General features: G+C 40.8%; 1 protein-coding gene across 2 annotated transcripts in view; it reads right to left on the bottom strand.

The window, feature by feature from the left end:
* Positions 1-8,614: 8,614 nt before the first annotated feature.
* The window catches only part of LOC308610119 (U3 small nucleolar RNA-associated protein 18 homolog), a 42,451-nt gene continuing 31,955 nt past the window's right edge, over positions 8,615-19,110 (bottom strand). For both annotated transcript variants that reach the window (XM_081259380.1, XM_081259381.1), the window contains 4 exons: positions 17,020-17,194; positions 11,602-11,744; positions 10,236-10,274; positions 8,615-8,772 (listed from right to left, as the gene is read on the bottom strand). In XM_081259380.1, coding sequence (XP_081115506.1) covers positions 10,250-10,274; positions 11,602-11,744; positions 17,020-17,194 — 343 coding nt within the window. In that variant the 3' untranslated portion in view covers positions 8,615-8,772; positions 10,236-10,249. The remainder of the gene's footprint in view (positions 8,773-10,235; positions 10,275-11,601; positions 11,745-17,019; positions 17,195-19,110) is intronic.

Raw genomic sequence — 19,110 nt, 5'->3', positions numbered from 1 at the left:
ACCGCAAAAAAAAAAAAACTACCTATAATCAGCAAAGAAATTATTTGAGCTAATCAACTAATTAAGCAGTTATAGAACAAAATATCAATTCATGAAAATCTATCTTATATGTATATGCTAGCAAAAAATAATATGAAAAAGAATTTATGAAAACAATTCCATCTTTAATAATGTCAACGTCAATATTTAGGAGTATATTTAATCAAGGTACAAGACTTGTTTTATGTGTGTAAAGTTGTATGTTTGAAATTACTGGAAAGTAAATTATTTTTCAAAATATCATGTATGTCAATAGCACACCAGAAAAGCAGAGAAAACACCAAACTACCATATAGAAGCCAAGCTTTACCCAGATCCAGTTCACCCAAAGTCCACATGTCATTTAGAGGCACTGTGGGAAGGTTAGATTAGGAGCCACTGTCCTCCGTGTTGTGGACGACCTGGATATGATAGAAACAGTGGGATTTTGGAATTCCAATTTTCCACTTCATTCCACAAAAAAAACTATTAAAACTAATAAATGAATTCAGTAAAGTTGCAAATCAATACACAGAAATCAATTGCATTTCTAAACACTAATAATGAACCATCAGAAAGAAAAAGAAAGCAACCCTATTTACAATTGCATCGAAAAGAACAAAATACCTGGGAATAAAGTTAACCAAGGGTGTGAAAGACCTGCACACCGAAAACTTTAAGACATTGATGAGGACATTGAAAAACACACCCATAAATGGAAAGACATCCTGTTCTCAGGGAACGGAACAATTAATACTGTTAAAATACCCATTCTACCCAAAGCAGTGGACACAGTGAGTGCAGTCCCTCCCAAAATTCCACGGTATTTTCCCCCAAATAGAGCAAATCCTCCTAATATCTGTGTGGAACCACAAAGGACTCCAAATAGCCAAAGCAACCCTGAGAAAAGAGAACAGGCTGGAGGCATCTCCCTCCCTGACTTCACACTACATTACGAAGCTACAGTCACCAAAACAGTGTGGAACTGGCTCAAAACAGGCACAGGGACCAGAGGAACAGGACAGAGAGCCCAGAATTCAGCCCACACGACGGGGTCAGTTAATTTATGACAAAGGGACCAAGGACACACCACGGAGCACGACAGTCCCTGCAACAAATGGTGCTGGGAAAACTGGACACCCCGTAACTCATGCTGGCTACCCTGCACACAAACCTGACCAAAAACCCAGCTTTGCACAACAAGCCCTTCCTCGGTCACATGAAGACGGACCCCCTCCGCCGTCAGTCGCCCACAGGAAGCTTCTCCCCACTTTTCCTCACAGTCTCTTCACCTTTCCCTCAGGCATCACCTGGGTCCTCAGGAAACCTAGTTCCCTACTCAGCGTGGACGCAGCCCCACTTCGTCCTGAAGCCGAAACCCCAGCGAGTCCTAAGGAGACGGAGACCGAGCTCCTGTCAGCAGAAACGCTGAGCCGGGCGTCCCACCCGAAGCCCCCGCCCCCACGCCTGAGGAGGCACAACTCCTCTCAGCTGCGCTCAGAATCCAGTTCGCAGGGAACGAGCATGCGCTGTGGGTCAGAGGCGAGCTCGGCGCCACCTTGTGGTCAGTGCAGGAAGTGCAGGCCGCCCTCCCTCACAGGTCAATGGAGACAGCGCCCCCTACTGACAGAACTGCTGAATCCATTAAACTGGAAATTCAAACTGAAATGGAGTCTCTCTCCCAAAAGTTTTCTAAAATTAGTTTAGGAACAATTAATTGGAAACCATTTGGAATGAAATGAATGTAGATGCAAACTTTACAACTTATACCAAATTCACTCAAAGTTATTCAGAGGCAAATTTTATTTTATTTTATAATTTATTTTTGGCTACGTTGGGTCTTTGTTGCTTCATGGGGGCTTTCTCTAGGTGCGTCGAGCGGGGCTACTCTTCGTTGCGGTGCACGGGCTTCTCATTGCGGTGGCTTCTCTTGTTGGGGAGCACGGGCTCTAGGCGCGCAGGCTCCAGTAGTTGTGCCGCACAGGCTTAGTTGCTCTGCAGCATGTGGGATCTTCCCGGACCAGGGCTCGACCCCTTGTTCCCTTCCTCAGTCAGAGATACTATGCAGTAGTTACAAAGGAGGTAAATCCGTATGCACTGCCATATCGGCTGGGTAAGTGAAAATAAGTGCAAATAGTGAGTTGGAGAATACTGCAACTTGGGCCCATTGCTGTTAAAAAAAAAAAAAATTTTTAAACATGCATGCATGTATCTGCGGCAAGCACTGTTGGTTTTCTCCCAACAGTCATTCCCTCCTCTCCCTCCCTCCTTGCAAACAGAATGCCCAGAATTTTTCAAGCAACAGGCAGATAGCAATGTGCTATCTGGGGCAACAGGTCCCACTGCCAGCCCCTGGGATGAAGCATGATTGGTTTTATGGAAAAATCAGTCCTCTTAGACAGTGATTGGTCTAGAGGGGGGCTTGTGACCCTATTCTGCCAAGGAAACATGAGGGGAAGTCTGCAGGGAGATTTCTATCAAAGACTTTCTCCTTTGATCAAAAAGAAAAGCACTTGGCGAGGACGTGGAGAAAAGGCCACCCTTGTACACTGTTGCTGGGAATGTAAATTGGTGTTGCCTCTATGGAAAACAGTATGGGGGAGCCTCAAAAAATGAAAAATAGAACTATCATGTATAATCTAGCAATATCACTTCTGGGAACATATCCAAAGGTAACAAAAACACTGACTCAAAAAGATATCTGTGTGTTTATGGCAGCATTATTTACAATAGCCAAGACATGGAAACAACCTACGTGTCCACTAATGGGTGAATGGATAAAGAAGTTGTGCTATACACACACACACACACACACACACACACATATATATATATATATATATATATATATATATATATACACACACAAATACACACACACACACATATATACACATACAAGAGAATGTTATTCCACCATAAAAAAATGAGGAAATCCTAACACTTGCAATAAAATGGACCTTGAAGGCATTATGCTGTCAAATAAGTCAGACGAAGACAAATATTATATGATCTCACTTATATAGGGAATCTAAAAATAATAATAACCAAACTCACAGTAAAAGAAATCCGACTGTGGTTACCAGAAGTGGGGGTGGGGGGAGAGAGGGAATTGGAGAAAGGTGGGCAAAAGATACAAACTTCCAGTTGTAAGATACATAAGTACTAGGGTGTACTGTACATAATGTACAACATGATGACTATAGCAAACACTGCTGTGTGTGGCATATAGGAAAGATGTTAAGGGAGTAAATCCCTCTGCCACCTCCATCTATGTTACCTACTATTAATGGAATTTAGTGCAAATCCCTTTGGGTGTATTGATAAACAAATTAATATACAAGTCATTTGGGGGGATCTATATACTAGCTACAAATTTTCTATGCAGTAAACATGGTTTTTATATAAATTGTAAATTTATCCAACTAATTTGTTGAAATAATTCCAATGAATTGGAACTGCTAGGACTAAGGATATCCAAAATTTATAGTTTGAGTCCAAACTAGATTCCCCCCTACTATATATAGATGGGACCTCATTAATCTTGTCCCGTGTTTATGCGGGTCTGTTTCCTAAAGTTGTACAAATGTTAGATTTTTAATCTTTGGTAATATGATATTACAAAGAAATTGCTTTTCTTCTTATTGTTCAGCTCAGTCATCTCCATATATGTTTAATCCTTACTAGCTACTTGTGTTATTTCCTTTTCTTCTGTTTTTTGTTTTTTCATTTCCCTTGGTATATCAATGTCTTTGTTACTGGTTTCTAGGAACTCATTTATGACTGAGGATGGTAACCATTTGTCATGCAATGCAAATGAAATACCATATTTTATTGCCATCAATTTACTATGGTGATTTGTATTTTGGTTGTATATTAAAATATAATCATGTTGTGTTTTATAAAAAAAGAGTAAATCCCAAGAGTTCTCATCACAGAATTTTTTTCCTTTATTCTTTTCTTTTTTTTTTTTTTTTTTTTTTTTGCAGTACGCGGACCTCTCACTGTCATGGCCTCTCCCGTTGCAGAGCACAGGCTCCGGACGCGCAGACTCAGCGGCCATGGCTCACGGGCCCAGCCGCTCCACGGCATGTGGGATCTTCCCGGACCGGGGCACGAACCCGTGTCCCCTGCATCGGCAGGCGGACTCTCAACCACTGCACCACCAGGGAAGCCTCTTTTCTTCTTTCTTTTCTTTTTATTGTACTACATGAGATGAATGTTAGCTGAACCTATCGTGGTGATCATTTCACAATATATGTAAGTTAAACCATCATGGCTGTATGCCTTAAACATATAGAGTGACGTATGTCAATTACTTCTCAATAAAACTGGAAAAAAGAAAAAGAAAAGCCCTGCCAGGGAAGAGACTATTTTCTCCCTGTTCCCTTCCTTCCAGCTTGGAATGCTCTTGGGTTGTGTGAGGATGTGAGACTTCAGGTACAGCAGCCATTTTGCAGCCATGAGAAACAGGCAAAGAGAACCACAGACACACTGACCAAAGATAGGGCATTGCTGAGCCACCGAATGGATTCTGAAGCCAGCCTGCCACCTCTAGACTTCATAAACATTAAATGTCCTTATCTTATGATTTAAGCCACTATTTTTCAGGTTTTCTTGCATTTGAACATATAACTGACTCAATACCCCCCCCCCCAAAAAACCTACTAGCAAACTATATATCCAACTGTTAATAGAGGTTCTGTTTGATAGGAAGGGAAAGAGGACTTTCACTTTTTCTTGAAATGTATTTTTCCCAAACAATATATATGAGTATTGCTTAGGTCAAAAATTGAAAAAAAAAATACAGTTCAACTTTAGTAACCACATATGGCCTACATATTTGGCTTCTAATTTCCCATCTTATTCATTTTCCCAGGCTCTGATTCACTTATATTTTCCCTCTTTACTGTGTGTTTTGGAAAGCCACTTCAAATCTTCTGTTGAAAGACTGTATTTAAAAAAAATGCAACAAAGGGTATAGGTACTATAATAGAAGTCCATCTCAGTCTTGTTAGATGTGCAGAGTTTGAAAGGCAGAAAAAGTAAAGGCAAGGAGGAAGCATCAGCAAGAACAAAGGCATGTGGGAGAAAAAGAGCCAAGTATATTCAGGGAAATCTCAAGTAGCTCAAGATTTCTGGAGTGGTGAGAGCTAGAGAGATGGAAAGAGGCTGAAATAAAGGGTCTTTCTACGAGCCTAGGAGCTTGAATGTCAGCCTGAACCTGACTGTGGTCATGATGATTCTAATGGTGGCAGCTAACATTCACTGAGAACATGTTCTGGACCAGGTGCTGTTCTGAATCTAATAACTAGTCCTACAAAGCAAGTCAACTTTTATGCCCTTTCCATAGATGGGGAAACTAAACAGTTTGGGAGAGATGAGCTGTTGGAAGGATTTTAAGCAAGAGTAGCATGTTGAGATTTATATTTTTAAAACACATCTCTATACATACTTAAATATTTAGAGATGAAATGATACATCTTGGCTTTGCTTCAAAATACCCAGTTTGTGGGTGGGGATATAAATTCCCAGGAGCTGATCATTGTTGAAGCTGGGCGATGCATAGAAGAGGGTGTATTATACTTATCACTCTTCTTTTGTATACATTTGAAGTTTTCCATAATAAACGTTTTAAAAAAATCTCTGGCTGCAACCTGAGATCCAACTGAAAGTGTGAAGTTAGGGTGTTAACAGGTGAGAGCTGATGAGAGTCGGTGAAGTGGCAGTAGGATAAAAAAAATAAGACATTTTGAGAGAAACTAGTCTTTGTGGTGGGGGGATGGAGTAGAGAAAAACCTCAGGTTTAAGGTCACTCTTAGGTACCTAGCTTAAGTGACGCAGTTAATGCAGCACCTGTTAACATTATAGGGCATACAAAAACAGGTCTGGGAAACAGTGAAAGGGAGGGTGTGGAAATGTGTTCAGTTTTGGATATGTCAAGTTTGGTATGGCAGTGTGTGGGGCATCTAAATCAGTGGCCCTTTCAGAGAAAATCCTTGAGTATATACCTTCAATTCAATCAAACCTATTTGTTTATAAATTACCTAAATGATCTATAGTAATATGTTATGTAACAAAGATACTTTTTGCATGGCATAGAAGTTCTAGCATTTCCTACCCATAACCTAATGGGCTGTATTTCGTACTGTTAAGAGTGTGGACACACTACCCTCTGAGGACCGCTGATCGTCGTAAGGGTGACGGTTTTAGGACTGGAATGTTCAACCTCTCTGAACCCCAATTTACTTCCATGTTTATAGAAAGTACTACTTTCCTTACAGAGGAACAATGAAAATGCCATGAGATATACATATATACTGATGTGAGCACAACTATGGTGCCAGGGGCTGCAAAATGCTGTTTACACTCCATTCTTCCTTCTCCCCACACCTCTTGCCCCAGTCTCCATTTCCTCCAGATTAGAATAACAGAATAGCCAATGCTTTTTGCTTCTTGTGCGAGCAATCTGGAGATGCATTTAAGTGGACTCCCGAGTAGCCTGGGAGCTGATTACAGGTGTGAGCAAGCCACTTCATTTCATAGGCATTTGCTTGCTTACATCCCATCCCCAGGGTGAAGTGCAGAAATGCTGGTCACAAACCCTGCAGCTGGTCACTTCATTCTGCACAGGCTTAGAAAGGGTTATATACCCTCACCAGAAACACACCACACTTAACATCTAGTAAAGCAAGAGACTTCTCACAAATGAAGAAATTTTTCAAGAGGCTAATAATTCTTCAGTTCATTGAATATTGTAGCAGGGATTGGGTGAGAGATGAGTCGAATACACTAAAGGTCATTTTACTCCAAATAAATCCCATGTGGGTCTAGATGACAAAATATCACCTCACAGCTTGAGAGTCCCCCCTAAAACACGTACGAGCCACATTCATGCTATTTTAGCAACTGCCAATAGAGAAGTGGGTAAATAAGTTCATGACTGTGGCTCTTATCTCCTTGAAGAGTTCGCTTGGCACTGGTTACAAGAAGAAGGATTTGAACTTGACTCAAATCCTCTAATCCCCATCAAGGGAGTAAAAAAAATTAGAACTGGGAATTCTTCATTCTGCCCCTAGTAGAGTATAAATATGACCTAGAGATGTTAACAAAGTAGAATTAAAATTTAAACTCTGGGGGCTTCCCTGGTGGCGCAGTGGTTGAGAATCCGCCTGCCAAAGCAGGAGACACGGGTTCAAGCCCTGGTCCGGGAAGATCCCACATGCTGCGGAGCAACTAAGCCTGTGCGCCACAACTACTGAGTCTGCGCTCTAGAGCCCACAAACCACAACTACTGAGCCCACGTGCCACAACTACTGAAGCCCGTGCTCCGCAACAAGGCAAACCACTGCAAGGAAGAGTAGCCCCTACTCACCACAACTAGAGAAAGCCTGCGCACAGCAACGAAGACCCAATGCAGCCAAAAATAAATAAATTTAAACTCTACTTCCATTATTTTTTTCTAGAACGATAAATTCCTATAAGTCTTTCACACTCTGAAAACCACATGCAAATAAGCACGTAGAACGCTTAGCGTCCATTTCTGAAACTGATTGAGCTGAAGCTTAAGATAAGGTGATGACAAAAAGCTACAAAATCTTCAATTATTCACATAATCTAATGCTGCCCTCTAGTAACTCAAAAGAGAAATATTAATAAGCCTACTGGATCTAGGACTCTGAAATTTTTAGCCTTAGTATTATTTACGACAGATGATGCTGAAAAAGGAGGCCACGTAGGAAGGGTCTCCACAATTGTACAGCAATAGCTCATCTTAATAGAAAATGTTCTTTTAGAAAGATGCTGGGATACGTTAACACAATCCAGTGGGCTGCTCGAGGTCATCACCCGTAGACCTGGAAGGACCCTGAAGACACTGAAGATACCCAGCACTGGTCTGTTTGTTTGTACAGTTAAGTGGGATCTATTACTTCTCTGGGCAGAGCCAGAACCATTTTTTGTCATTGGGGTAACTTCCTTTTCTAACCTGCCATTTCTTTTCCACATTTTAGAAAGGAGGTGGGGTGAAATACATAATATAATGTCAATTTTTCCTAAGAAACATAGGGACTTAAGCAAGGTTATATTATGATTAAAGAATTACACAATCAACTGACAAACTTGGAACCTCAACTAAACTTTTAAGTTGGCGTCATGAACATTTCCAGGAAGGGGAGTGGCTAGTAATTAGTAGGACAAGCATACCAGGTTTCCATATGCCCCCTTCCCCACAAAGTAACAGTGACAATCATCTGAAGTACTAAGTCCAGAAAAGTCTTTTCACTTCCACAACTACCTTTTCTAGGAAAACCTGAAGGTTCAAAATTTATACCATTAGATTCCAAGGTTCTCATAAATGTGGACTGACCTCCATGGCTCATCAGAACCTCTGTTAGCTGATACCCAGAAACACAGAGAGATCTATGCTGGGAAAGGGGGAAATACTAATCAGGGTTAACTGTGAAACAGGAGACTGACTACCTGTATTATTTTTGGCTACGGACAGGTGTTTCCAATCTCTCATGTTGGGTCTTAAAAGAAAGGCACCCAAATTAGCGTGTGTGTAGGTGGAGAGGGAAGAACCACATACACTTAGTTTCAAACAAAAGTTACTATGGGTTTTTATTAAAACATTTCTGGTAACTTAAATAAGCACAGCTGGCTCAATATATCATTATCCTTATATTATCACTCATTCTGGAAAGTTCCTGAGAAGATTTATCAGGATGGGTTTCTCTTGTGGCTCAACTGGATCTGAGGAAAGAACAGAAGAAAATATATACTTGATTTACAGTCACTGGTGACCAACAAACAACATGCACTGGCAGTGCTGTCTTGGAAGGCAAGGCAGCTGGACTGCTTTCCCCGCCTGGCTAATGTTTTGCTCAAAATTCCGCCACCTTCAAAAATTCTTTCCCCTAATTAAGTCTACATGCACTCCCAGAGTCTCTCCTCAACATTTATGAATCTCAGAGAAGACCAAATTAGTCAACTGTGATGAACAGCCGGTTGCAGCTCCACCTCAGAACCACCACCATATCTCAGGTGAAAAATAAAGCCATGGGGGCTTCCCTGGTGGCGCAGTGGTTGGGAGTCCGCCTGCCGATGCAGGGGACACGGGTTCGTGCCCCGGTCTGGGAGGATCCCGCATGCCGCGGAGTGGCTGGGCCCGTGAGCCATGGCCGCTTAGCCTGCGCGTCCGGAGCCTGTGCTCCGCAGCGGGAGAGGCCACAACAGTGAGAGGCCCACATACAGCAAAAAATAAAAAAATATCAAAAAAAAAAAATAAATTAAAAAAAATAAATAAATAAAGCCATGGGATAAGAAGCAAGTCCGACTGTTTTAAATACCAAAAGCAGCAATTGGAGGAAGGCACAAATCTTGTACCTGGAAATCAAAAGGTACAAACGTCCAGTTATAAGATAAATAAGTACTAAGGATGGGATGTACAACATGATAAATATAACGAACACTGTAGTGTGTTATACAGGAAAGTGGTTAAGAGAGTAAAACCTAGGACTTCTCACCACACAGAAAGAAGTTTTTCTCTATTTCTTTAATTTTTATCTATACGAGATGAAGGATGTTCACTAAACTTATTGTGGTAATCATTTCATGACGTATGTGAGTCAAACCATTATGCTGTACACCTGAAACTTATACGGTGCTGTATGCCAATTATATCTCAATGAAACTGGAAGAAAAAGAAATACATATATGGCGTATATGTGTACATATACGCATATGCCAAATATATATACTATATATGGCAGCAAAACTAATGACCAACCATTAACTAGCTACAAGGCAAGCCACTTATAATCTCTCAAGAAACACACAAAATAAAAGGGTTTCAGCTTACGGAAGCTCTAATTATATCTGGAGATACTTATCTCTCTCAGTTAAGTCTCTTCTCCTTTGTGGATTAAATATTCAGTCATTATAATTTTGATGACCATTATGGACACAATATTAAAGATCTGCCCTCAGAAGAACAGAGCCAGACTGTTGTGATTTGGGATAAAAAATTCCCAAGGAAGGTTCAAGTCCAGCTAGGCTCTTCCTGATCTATATCCATCCCACTCCCTTAACTGAAGGCAGAGCAACCCAGAGGCAAAGAAACAAAAATCAGTTAATATGGTCCCTCTGCCAATTGACAGCAGTGGGTGTAACCTTAAAACTTTGTAGGATGAAAAAAAAGTGAAAGATTTTCTTACTTCAAATAATCTCTTTAAAAGTCTGAGTAATGATGCAACCTGAAAAAGTAAAAGACAAATCATCAAAACAATTTTGTGATTACCCAGGATACTGTCAATCAGATCACAGAATGACATTAAGGAAGACTTCAGGTGCGGAAATGTAATCACAATCACTCTCACTAGGCAGCTAGGTTACTCCTCAAGCTGACATTCTGAAGTATCCTAATGCTAATACCTCAGATTTTAGATAAAAGCCATCAGCTTGCTCCAAAGCATTACATCAGGGTCTATGAAATACCTGACCAGCCACATCCAACAGAAATGCTGTCAGTCCAACCCACATGCTAGAAACAGTCTCACTAGATAGAGACCAATGCCCTGGTGAAAACGCTAATAAGCTCTGGGGCTTAAGAAAAGAAAGAAATCAGTTATAATAAACCAAAGCTTTGGAAGAGAATTCCTAAGTTCAGTAAGAATCTGCTTCCTTTTATAAAATCCAAACGGAAAGAATCACTCCAAAAATGACGTGAAATGACAATGACGGCATTATCCATCTTCCCGGGACCACCCAACCACTCTCCTTTCAAAGTAAGTGAAACTGTAAGCCGTACTATCGTTTGCTATGTGCTCTTTTCAAAACCAATTTGTATTCCTCCTCTTCTTCACCCCAGATTTCAGTTTCTTTGAAAGCAGGCCTTCCCTGAAGCATACAAACATAAACACAGGGTTCTATGCAACGTTCACTGCCAACACATGGGAGCAAGGAAAGGTGGCTATTATTTTTAAGTCACAGGTTCTCCCCCAGAGCTACCTTGTCACCTGTATCTTCTAGCAACAGTGTAATTAGATTTATTTGTTCTTGCTTTATAGCCAAGCAGGCTGAGCACAGAAAAGAACCTGCACAGAGCACAGGCTTTTGGTACCTTTGTAGTTAACATCCTTATTTACAGCTTACAGCTGCAGGAAAAGAAATACCTCTTAAAAAAAATCACTTAAATCTAGTGGAATAAATAGAGCACCGTCAAGTCAACAAAGGCCAATCTACACATAAGGCACCAAGAAAGGGGCAGTATTATTCAAGTGGCCACTTTCCCTCAATTTGACATTTTCAAAATATAGCTTCCCCCTCTCCTCCAAAAATTCCCCAAGTAAATTTTCTGCTAGAAAAATCTTCTGGTAGAAAAATGCACATTTTTTTTTAGATATGACGATGGGAGTCGACTATAAACACTCTATAATTTATCAGTTAATAAATCTTAATTAGTAAACTACAGATCTAATAAATTATACATAATTACAGGCTTGAGAATGTAACAACTTTATCTTCACATTTTCAAAAGAAGCTGAGACTTCTTTCTGACTTCTAAACATAAATAATACCTACCTATACATCAGGGCCTTGCCCTTTTCATTCCCCAAGGCAAAATAACCACTTCTGGGAGAAAAATCCATAGTATGAACAAGAGAAATATTCTTCTTTTTAACAACTGGGAAGTTTGAAAATACTGTACAGGAAGGAAGGTGGACCTGCAGGAAATAATAAAAAGCTTTAAACTACAACAACTGGGAGCTCAACTTTCTCAAATTTTAGTCTTCATTCTGTCATTTTGCTGAAACAAAAAGTTCATTTTGGGGCTTCCCTGGTGGCGCAGTGGTTGAGAGTCCGCCTGCCGATGCAGGGGACAGGGGTTTGTGCCCCGATCCAGGAGGATTCCACATGCTGCGGAGCGGCTGGGCCTGTGAGCCATGGCCGCTGAGCCTGCGCATCCGGAGCCTGTCCTCTGCAACCAGAGACGCCACAACAGTGAGAGGCCCGTGTACCTCAAAAAAAAAAAAAAAAAAAAAAAAAAAAAAAAATTCCTTTTGATTGTAGCACACATCAAGTACAGTTCTCTTAATACAGCAAAGTGTTCCAAAATTAAAATTTGATTCTCAATGTGCTATTAACTGAGAAGGAAGGGAAGGAAGAGAAGTGCTTTCTTGATGCTGCATTAAAATGTAGCATCTAGCATGGTGCCTGGGAAGGTCAAACGAATAAGTGAATGAATAAAGTGAAAAGTCAACAGTAGAGCCCATTAATGCTCTAACTTAATAACCACAGTAAAGGATACTAAAATTTGATCACAAGGAACAGGTACTTCAAACATTATGAAGAGTTTGAATCTAAGACAAAGTCATAACAAATCTTCCGATATCATATAACTCCCTTTTTTTCACTTTTATTTCTCAGTTTTGTGGTATATTCTTTGCCTCTTGCAATCTCTCCTTGAGGAGGGCTAAACCATGAAAACCTAGTTCATCAAGTGAAACTGTGTTCTGATTGAGAAAGAACCAAAAGCTCACCTCAAGGCCAGGTCTCTTTCTCCAGGAAAGTCTACTTGGGAGAAAACAGGCCCAGGTAGAGCCTGTTTTCCCCCAAGTAGGCAAGACAAGTCCTAGGCAAGACAAGTCTTCGTCCAATTTGTGGATAAATAAAACCCAAGCACGGAAGCTGTTACCTTAAGCAGATTAGGATTTTAACAAACTCATTTTCACACATTCTCTAGCTCTTCCAAGAAATACACCACCTTCATACTCACACACAGAATTATCATTCAGCTATTAATCATGGTAGTCTATCATCCTTCACACTTTTAGATGAGACTTTAAACCACCCAATCAAGGTGATTTTCATAGACAAGTACCAGGTAAAACCCACTGTTAGATACACCTGTCTATTACACTGGTTTCAGTCAGTCACTAGGCCCTACTCCCCCAATAAATGCCTACTGACCATTTTTTGTCAAGAAAGTAAAGTTTACAGTGAATCTCCAAGCCATTTTGAATTATTTTCTACTTCTCTGGGAAGCAGGCTCCGCCTGCACAGCCTGGCATCAATGCAAAGGCATTAGAAGTGGTCTTGATCCATTAAAGCTAAGAAGTTCACAAAAGTTGGGGCACAAGACACAAAGCAATTTTTTTTTTTTTTTTTTTTTGCGGTACGCGGGCCTCTCACTGCCGTGGCCTCTCCCGTTGTGGAGCACAGGCTCCGGACGCGCAGCCTCAGCGGCCATGGCTCACGGGCCCAGCCGCTCCGCGGCATGTGGGATCTTCCCAGACCGGGGCACAAACCCGTGTCCCCTGCATCGGCAGGCGGACTCTCAACCACTGTGCCACCAGGGAAGCCCAAAAAGCAATTTTTTAAAGTTCATTTTTACCAGAAGGTAGCTGTGTATTTTTCTAGCTAAATAAACAGAACAATTCTGTTACCAAAATTATCAGAAATACTACAGTAAATACAAACACAAAGTTTATGATGTAAATGGAGTCTCTTTAGATGTGGTGCCTTGTGCAACAAATAACCTACACAACCGTACACAGCGGCCATGGCTTCACACGACAAGCTGATGTGTTCTTCCTGATGGAGGATAAATACCAACTTATAGACAATTTAATTTTAAATTTTATCTCCCCTACTGACTTGGATATCAGGGGCAAAAAACATGTTTATGCCCTCCTAAAAGACTCAACTGTAACTATTCCCCAGTGTTTTTAGTACATCTTCCCTCAGACCAATGACCCCCACCTGGTTAGAACTCAGCTGTGCTCTAACCTCTCTTTATGACCCCTGTATTAAAAGCTGTAATTGAACTAGTAAGAAAAAGTCCCATAAAAACCCAACTTCTGGGCTTCCCTGGTGGCACAGTGGTTGAGAGTCCGCCTGCCGATGCAGGGGACACGGGTTCGTGCCCCGGTCTGGGAAGATCCTACCTCCCGCAGGGCAGCTGCACTCGTGAGCCATGGCCACTGAGCCTGCACGTCCGGAGCCTGTGCTCCACAACGGGAGAGGCCACAACAGTGAGAGGCCCGCGTACCACACACACACACAAAAAAAACAACAAAACTTCTTTAATTCAGAAAGTTCCCTTTATCTCCAATGTAATTTCTGTATTACATTTAAGGGTCCAGATACCAAAATTCAACAAATAAAAGGTCGCTCATCCTTAATTTAATGGATAAGGAGTTTCACAACTTCTACAACATCCAAGATTGTAGATGTAACAACAATTTAACTTCTGAGTCTCTGACTGGTGCAATGGCTTAGATTTATATTCACTGCTTTGTGCTGGAATAACAGAACTCTTTGGATCACTATAAGAGATTGCATTTAATGACACTACCAATGTTTCACTGAGGCATTCTGAAGCTATGCCCGGCTTCTTTCCATTAGATATTATGGTTGACTACCATTTAAAAAATGGTAGTTGAAAAAAAAAAATGGGAGTTGGCTGTTACTAATGAATTCCTTGTGTGATTTTGCCACAATAAAAAACCACAAATGCTGCCATGATCACTGAAGCAAACTAGGCAGAACTAACTACTAGGCATCTTGCAGAATACATTATGTCAACAGAGATAGATCCCATGGTTTTCTAAAACAGCTTACTACCATTAAAATGATAAAAGGTTAATATGTACTAGTCCACCACTACCATTACAGGAGCGGAGATTTTAAAGCTGACTTGAATTAGGATCCTCTCATTTATCAAATGATTCATTCAAGAGGCAATAAAACACAATGCTATATTTTCCAACCACTTTTTCCAGCAGAACTCTTTCTTCCCTCAAAGAAAATCTTATGCAAAATGCCAATACATACCACAAGTAATACTGAGGCTGCTCTATATAATACAGGGAGGAGCTTAGTCTCCTACTTGCCCTACTTACCATCTGAAGTCCTATACACATTCTAGGGCTCTGAGGAATTTAGTCAGAAAACCATTAAAATGTTAGAAAGAATATGGAATCTAGCATCACAGTTCACTGCCCTTTACTAGCTGTTGACTTGGGGTGAGCCAATCCTCTGAGGACTGTTATTTGGCTCAAAATATTTTTGTACAATTCTTTTACAAATCTTTGTAAACTATACATTAAACAAAGCTGATGAAGTGTGCAAGGTTTACTTGCTGAGTAAGCAAGATAAAAATAAGAATCTCTGTAAAGTGCTTATGGTATACACATAACAATAGCACAGTGTAATGCTGCCATTCAAAGTTCTATGCCATCTGTATACCTGGCCCACAGCCAGTAACTGTTGAATGAATGAAGAAATTGGTTCTGCCTGAAGGGTAGGAAACTTCACACAGATGGAGTGACATTTAAGCTGAACTCTGAGGTTGGGCAGAAGAGAGTCAACACTGGCCTGAGGCTGCTATCCTTAGAAAGGCCCGCTTGCAAGTGGCTCTTAGATGGAGTCTGGGAACTTGACTGGCATACAGGTTCCTACACACATGGGAAACTTTCCCTAAATGATAAGGACAGCTCACTGTGCCTAAATGATTTGTCTAATGTGGTTTATGCTGAACACTTGCCTTTCTTCTGGGAGCCTTTACTTTGGGTACCTCCTAGGCAAAGGGTACCTACATGATCAACCCCCAATAAAAACCTTGGGCACTGAGTCTCTAATGAGCTTCTCTGGCAGAAAACACTTAACACATGTTGTCACAACTTGCTGTTGGAGGAATTAAATGTGTCCTATGTGACTTGCACTGGGAGAGGACTTGTATTAAATGTGTCCTATGTGACCTGCACTAGGAGAGGACTCTTGGAAGCCTGTGCCTGTTTCTTCCAGGCTTCACCCCATGCACCTTTTCCTTTTACTGATTTTGCTTTGTATCCTTTCCCTGTAATTATTCTTAGCCATGAGTATGACTATATTCTGAGTCCTGTGAGTCCTTTTATTTACTATTCTATTCACCAAACCTGGGGGAAGTCCTGGGAACCCCTGGCACAGAGCTATCTTCACAAATAACTATCCAGCTATTTAAATTGCAATCTTTTTACACAATTTATTTTCAAGCTCAATTTATTTTCAAAAATTAAGAATTGCCTCCACTCCATTATGACACCAGGCCTAAGAAAGTAGATGAAGAAAGAAAACTAGGGATTTCCCCAGTGGCGCAGTGGTTAAGAATCCGCCTGCTAGGGCCTCCCTGGTGGCGCAGTGGTTGAGAGTCCGCCTGCCGATGCAGGGGATACGGGTTCGTGCCCCGGTCTGGGAGGATCCCACATGCCGCGGAGCGGCTGGGCCCGTGAGCCATGGCCGCTGAGCCTGCGCGTCCGGAGCCTGTGCTCCGCAACGGGAGAGGCCACAACAGTGAGAGGCCCGCATACTGAAAAAAAAAAAAAAAAGAATCCGCCTGCCAATGCAGGGGGCACAGGTTCGATCCCTGGTCCGGGAAGGTCCCACATGCCGTGGAGCAACTAAGCCCGTGCGCCACAACGTCTGAGGCTGCGCTCTAGAGCTCACGAGCCACAACTACTGAGCCTGTGTGCCGTAACTACTGAAGCCCGTGCACCTAGAGTCCATGCTCCACAACGAGACGCCACCTCAATGAGAAGCCTGTGCACCGCGACTAGAGAAAGACTGTGCACGGCAACGAAGACCCAATGCAGCCAAAAATAAATGAATGAATAAATTAATTAATTTTTTAAAAAGTACACTATAGAGGAATGAAGGGTTTGCTTTAAACATACTCCTTCACGTATATGCTGGAAGAAACCTCTGAAAATGAAGCTACCACTCAAGACACGCTAGGAAGGGACAGCATAGCTTTCCCAGCAGAACTGACGTAACACAGATTCGGTGGCAGCCGTCAGTCATTTCTACAGTCACACCCAAACGCTACAATACAAGGGATGTCTACATCAAAGGAGGCTACTCTTTTCAAAATGATCCAACACTTTCCTATTATCTTTCCATGTTTTCAACTTTAAATTTTAAAATTATCAATGCTAAAAGGAAAGGGTAAAGAAATATTACCAATCTGACTGCTTCTTTCATTTTTTCTGAAGCAATTGCCAAGATTTCTGTGGTAGGATTGAAGGTCAGAGAAGTAACACCTGTAACCAAGTTCATTACAGCTTTTATTGGCTTTGGGTTTGCTTCTTGGAGACAAGAATCTTGATTGTATATGTTTACCACTCCACAATTAGAACTGCAAAGAGAAAAAGGAATACAACAGATTTAAAAACAAGCAAAAGAGTTTTCACAACCTCAGTGAATAAAGATTTAACCCCCCAAACTGATATTTACAGGAATCGTATTGTGTTACACAGGGACCATGGGCTGGAGAGTTCATCCCAAGGCAAAAGCTAGACACAGTCTATCAGTTCTACTGTAGTCTTACTGCACTCTCGTTAACTCTGGCAGCTTTTTAATTACTAGCCTAGCTAGAAAATCCTACAAAGCATAAAATCTTCATTATTCATTCCTTCAATAAATATTTACTGAATTTCAACTCTATGCCAGGTACTATTTAAGTGCCTGGGATGCAAAGGTGAACAAAAGAGAGTAAGACTGGCACTCTCATGGTATTTATGGCCAACCTAACATCCCTAACATGCGAATGAGAGCTGTCCTTCCCCTATCTAAATAGGTCTCCTCCTTTCCTTTTTTATTCTATTCTATTTATGAGAACTTCCAAAACAGTGCTGAACAACAGCTGTAACAGCAAGCATATTAATTTTTTGCTCTGCCAGGAATATCTACAGTCAAGAGTTATGGAAATGATCATCCATTCCAAGTTTACTGAAACATTTACCAGCAATGAATGATACCCAATATTCATAAAAAGTAGATCTTAATGGCTTTAACAGAATCATCCACAGAAAAGAACTTTCAGTAAACTTTTTTGCCCTCAGTGTTCAGACAGCCTAATGTTATGGGCACCATTTATAAGGAATAAGAATAAGGTACTTATAATTCATAGATACTTAATTCAAACTTAATTAGCAAATGCAACATCAACCTGAAAGATGCAAGGAATTAAGCCTCAAACTAACAAGGGCGACACACATGTGTTCCACTAAGTGTTCTCTCATTCCTGTACTCATTCTCACTTAAACTTACTGCCTACAGCGAACCAGGCACAGCGCATACACAAGACAAATTCAGTTCACATACAAGATTCCACAGCTTGAAATTATAGCCAACACACAAATAGTATGTTAGATTTAGTGCTTTAAAGTCTTCAAACTGCTTACATATACGGTTTCTGATATATATTTCATATACATTAAGAACGCCTTAATTTAAGGACAGCTAACTCTATATAGTCCATATTAACCACTCAGGAGAAACAATATATATCCTGGGTTTATATAATTTTGTTATGGACTGAACGTCTGTGTCCCACTAAAATTCTTATGTTGAAATCTTAATCCGAAATGTAATGGTATTAGGAGGTGAGCCTTTGGGAGGTAATTAGGTCATGAATGGGATTAGGGACTTTATAAAAGTGACCCCAGCGGCTCTCTCTCTCTCTCTCTTTTCACACTGTGGGGTCACAGCAAGAAGCCAGCCTATTGCAACCTGGGAAGAAGGCCCTCACCAAGGACCCAAGCATGCTGGCAACCTGATTTCAGACTTCCAGTCTCCAGAAATATGAGACATAAGTTTCTGTTGATTATAAGCCACCAGTCTACGGTACTTTGTTACAACAACCTAAGATAAAATTTATGTTTTCCTTATTTATATTCTTGACTTGGATCAAAATATCTATTCACTGCACTTGTTTTATACTAAATATCTTTTCTTGCTGAAAACTAATTTATGCCTAAATCCATCTTAATTCAAGACGGGAAGTTATAATCCATATACTCTCTTCTAAATATCAATTTTAGATCAAATCTTATCCTCATGAACATCAGAGTACCCTTAAATATAGCCTATGTTGCTTAGATGTGTGGAACAAAAATGGTACAAGTTAATCATTCTGATATATGGAAACACAGTGGTATTTGTGCTAAAATATATTGATAACTGATTCTAATATGCTACTGAGAGTGGTTATTTATTGAATGATATCTATATAACCAGCAATATGCAAACTGTCACAGGAACACAGAATAT

The sequence above is a fragment of the Mesoplodon bidens genome (assembly GCF_964165515.1).
Source record: "Mesoplodon bidens genome assembly, contig: HAP1_SCAFFOLD_218, whole genome shotgun sequence".
Lineage (NCBI taxonomy): Eukaryota > Metazoa > Chordata > Mammalia > Artiodactyla > Ziphiidae > Mesoplodon > Mesoplodon bidens.
The sequence above is the reverse complement of the archived record's forward strand: the minus strand, read 5'-3'. Positions and strand labels throughout refer to the sequence as shown.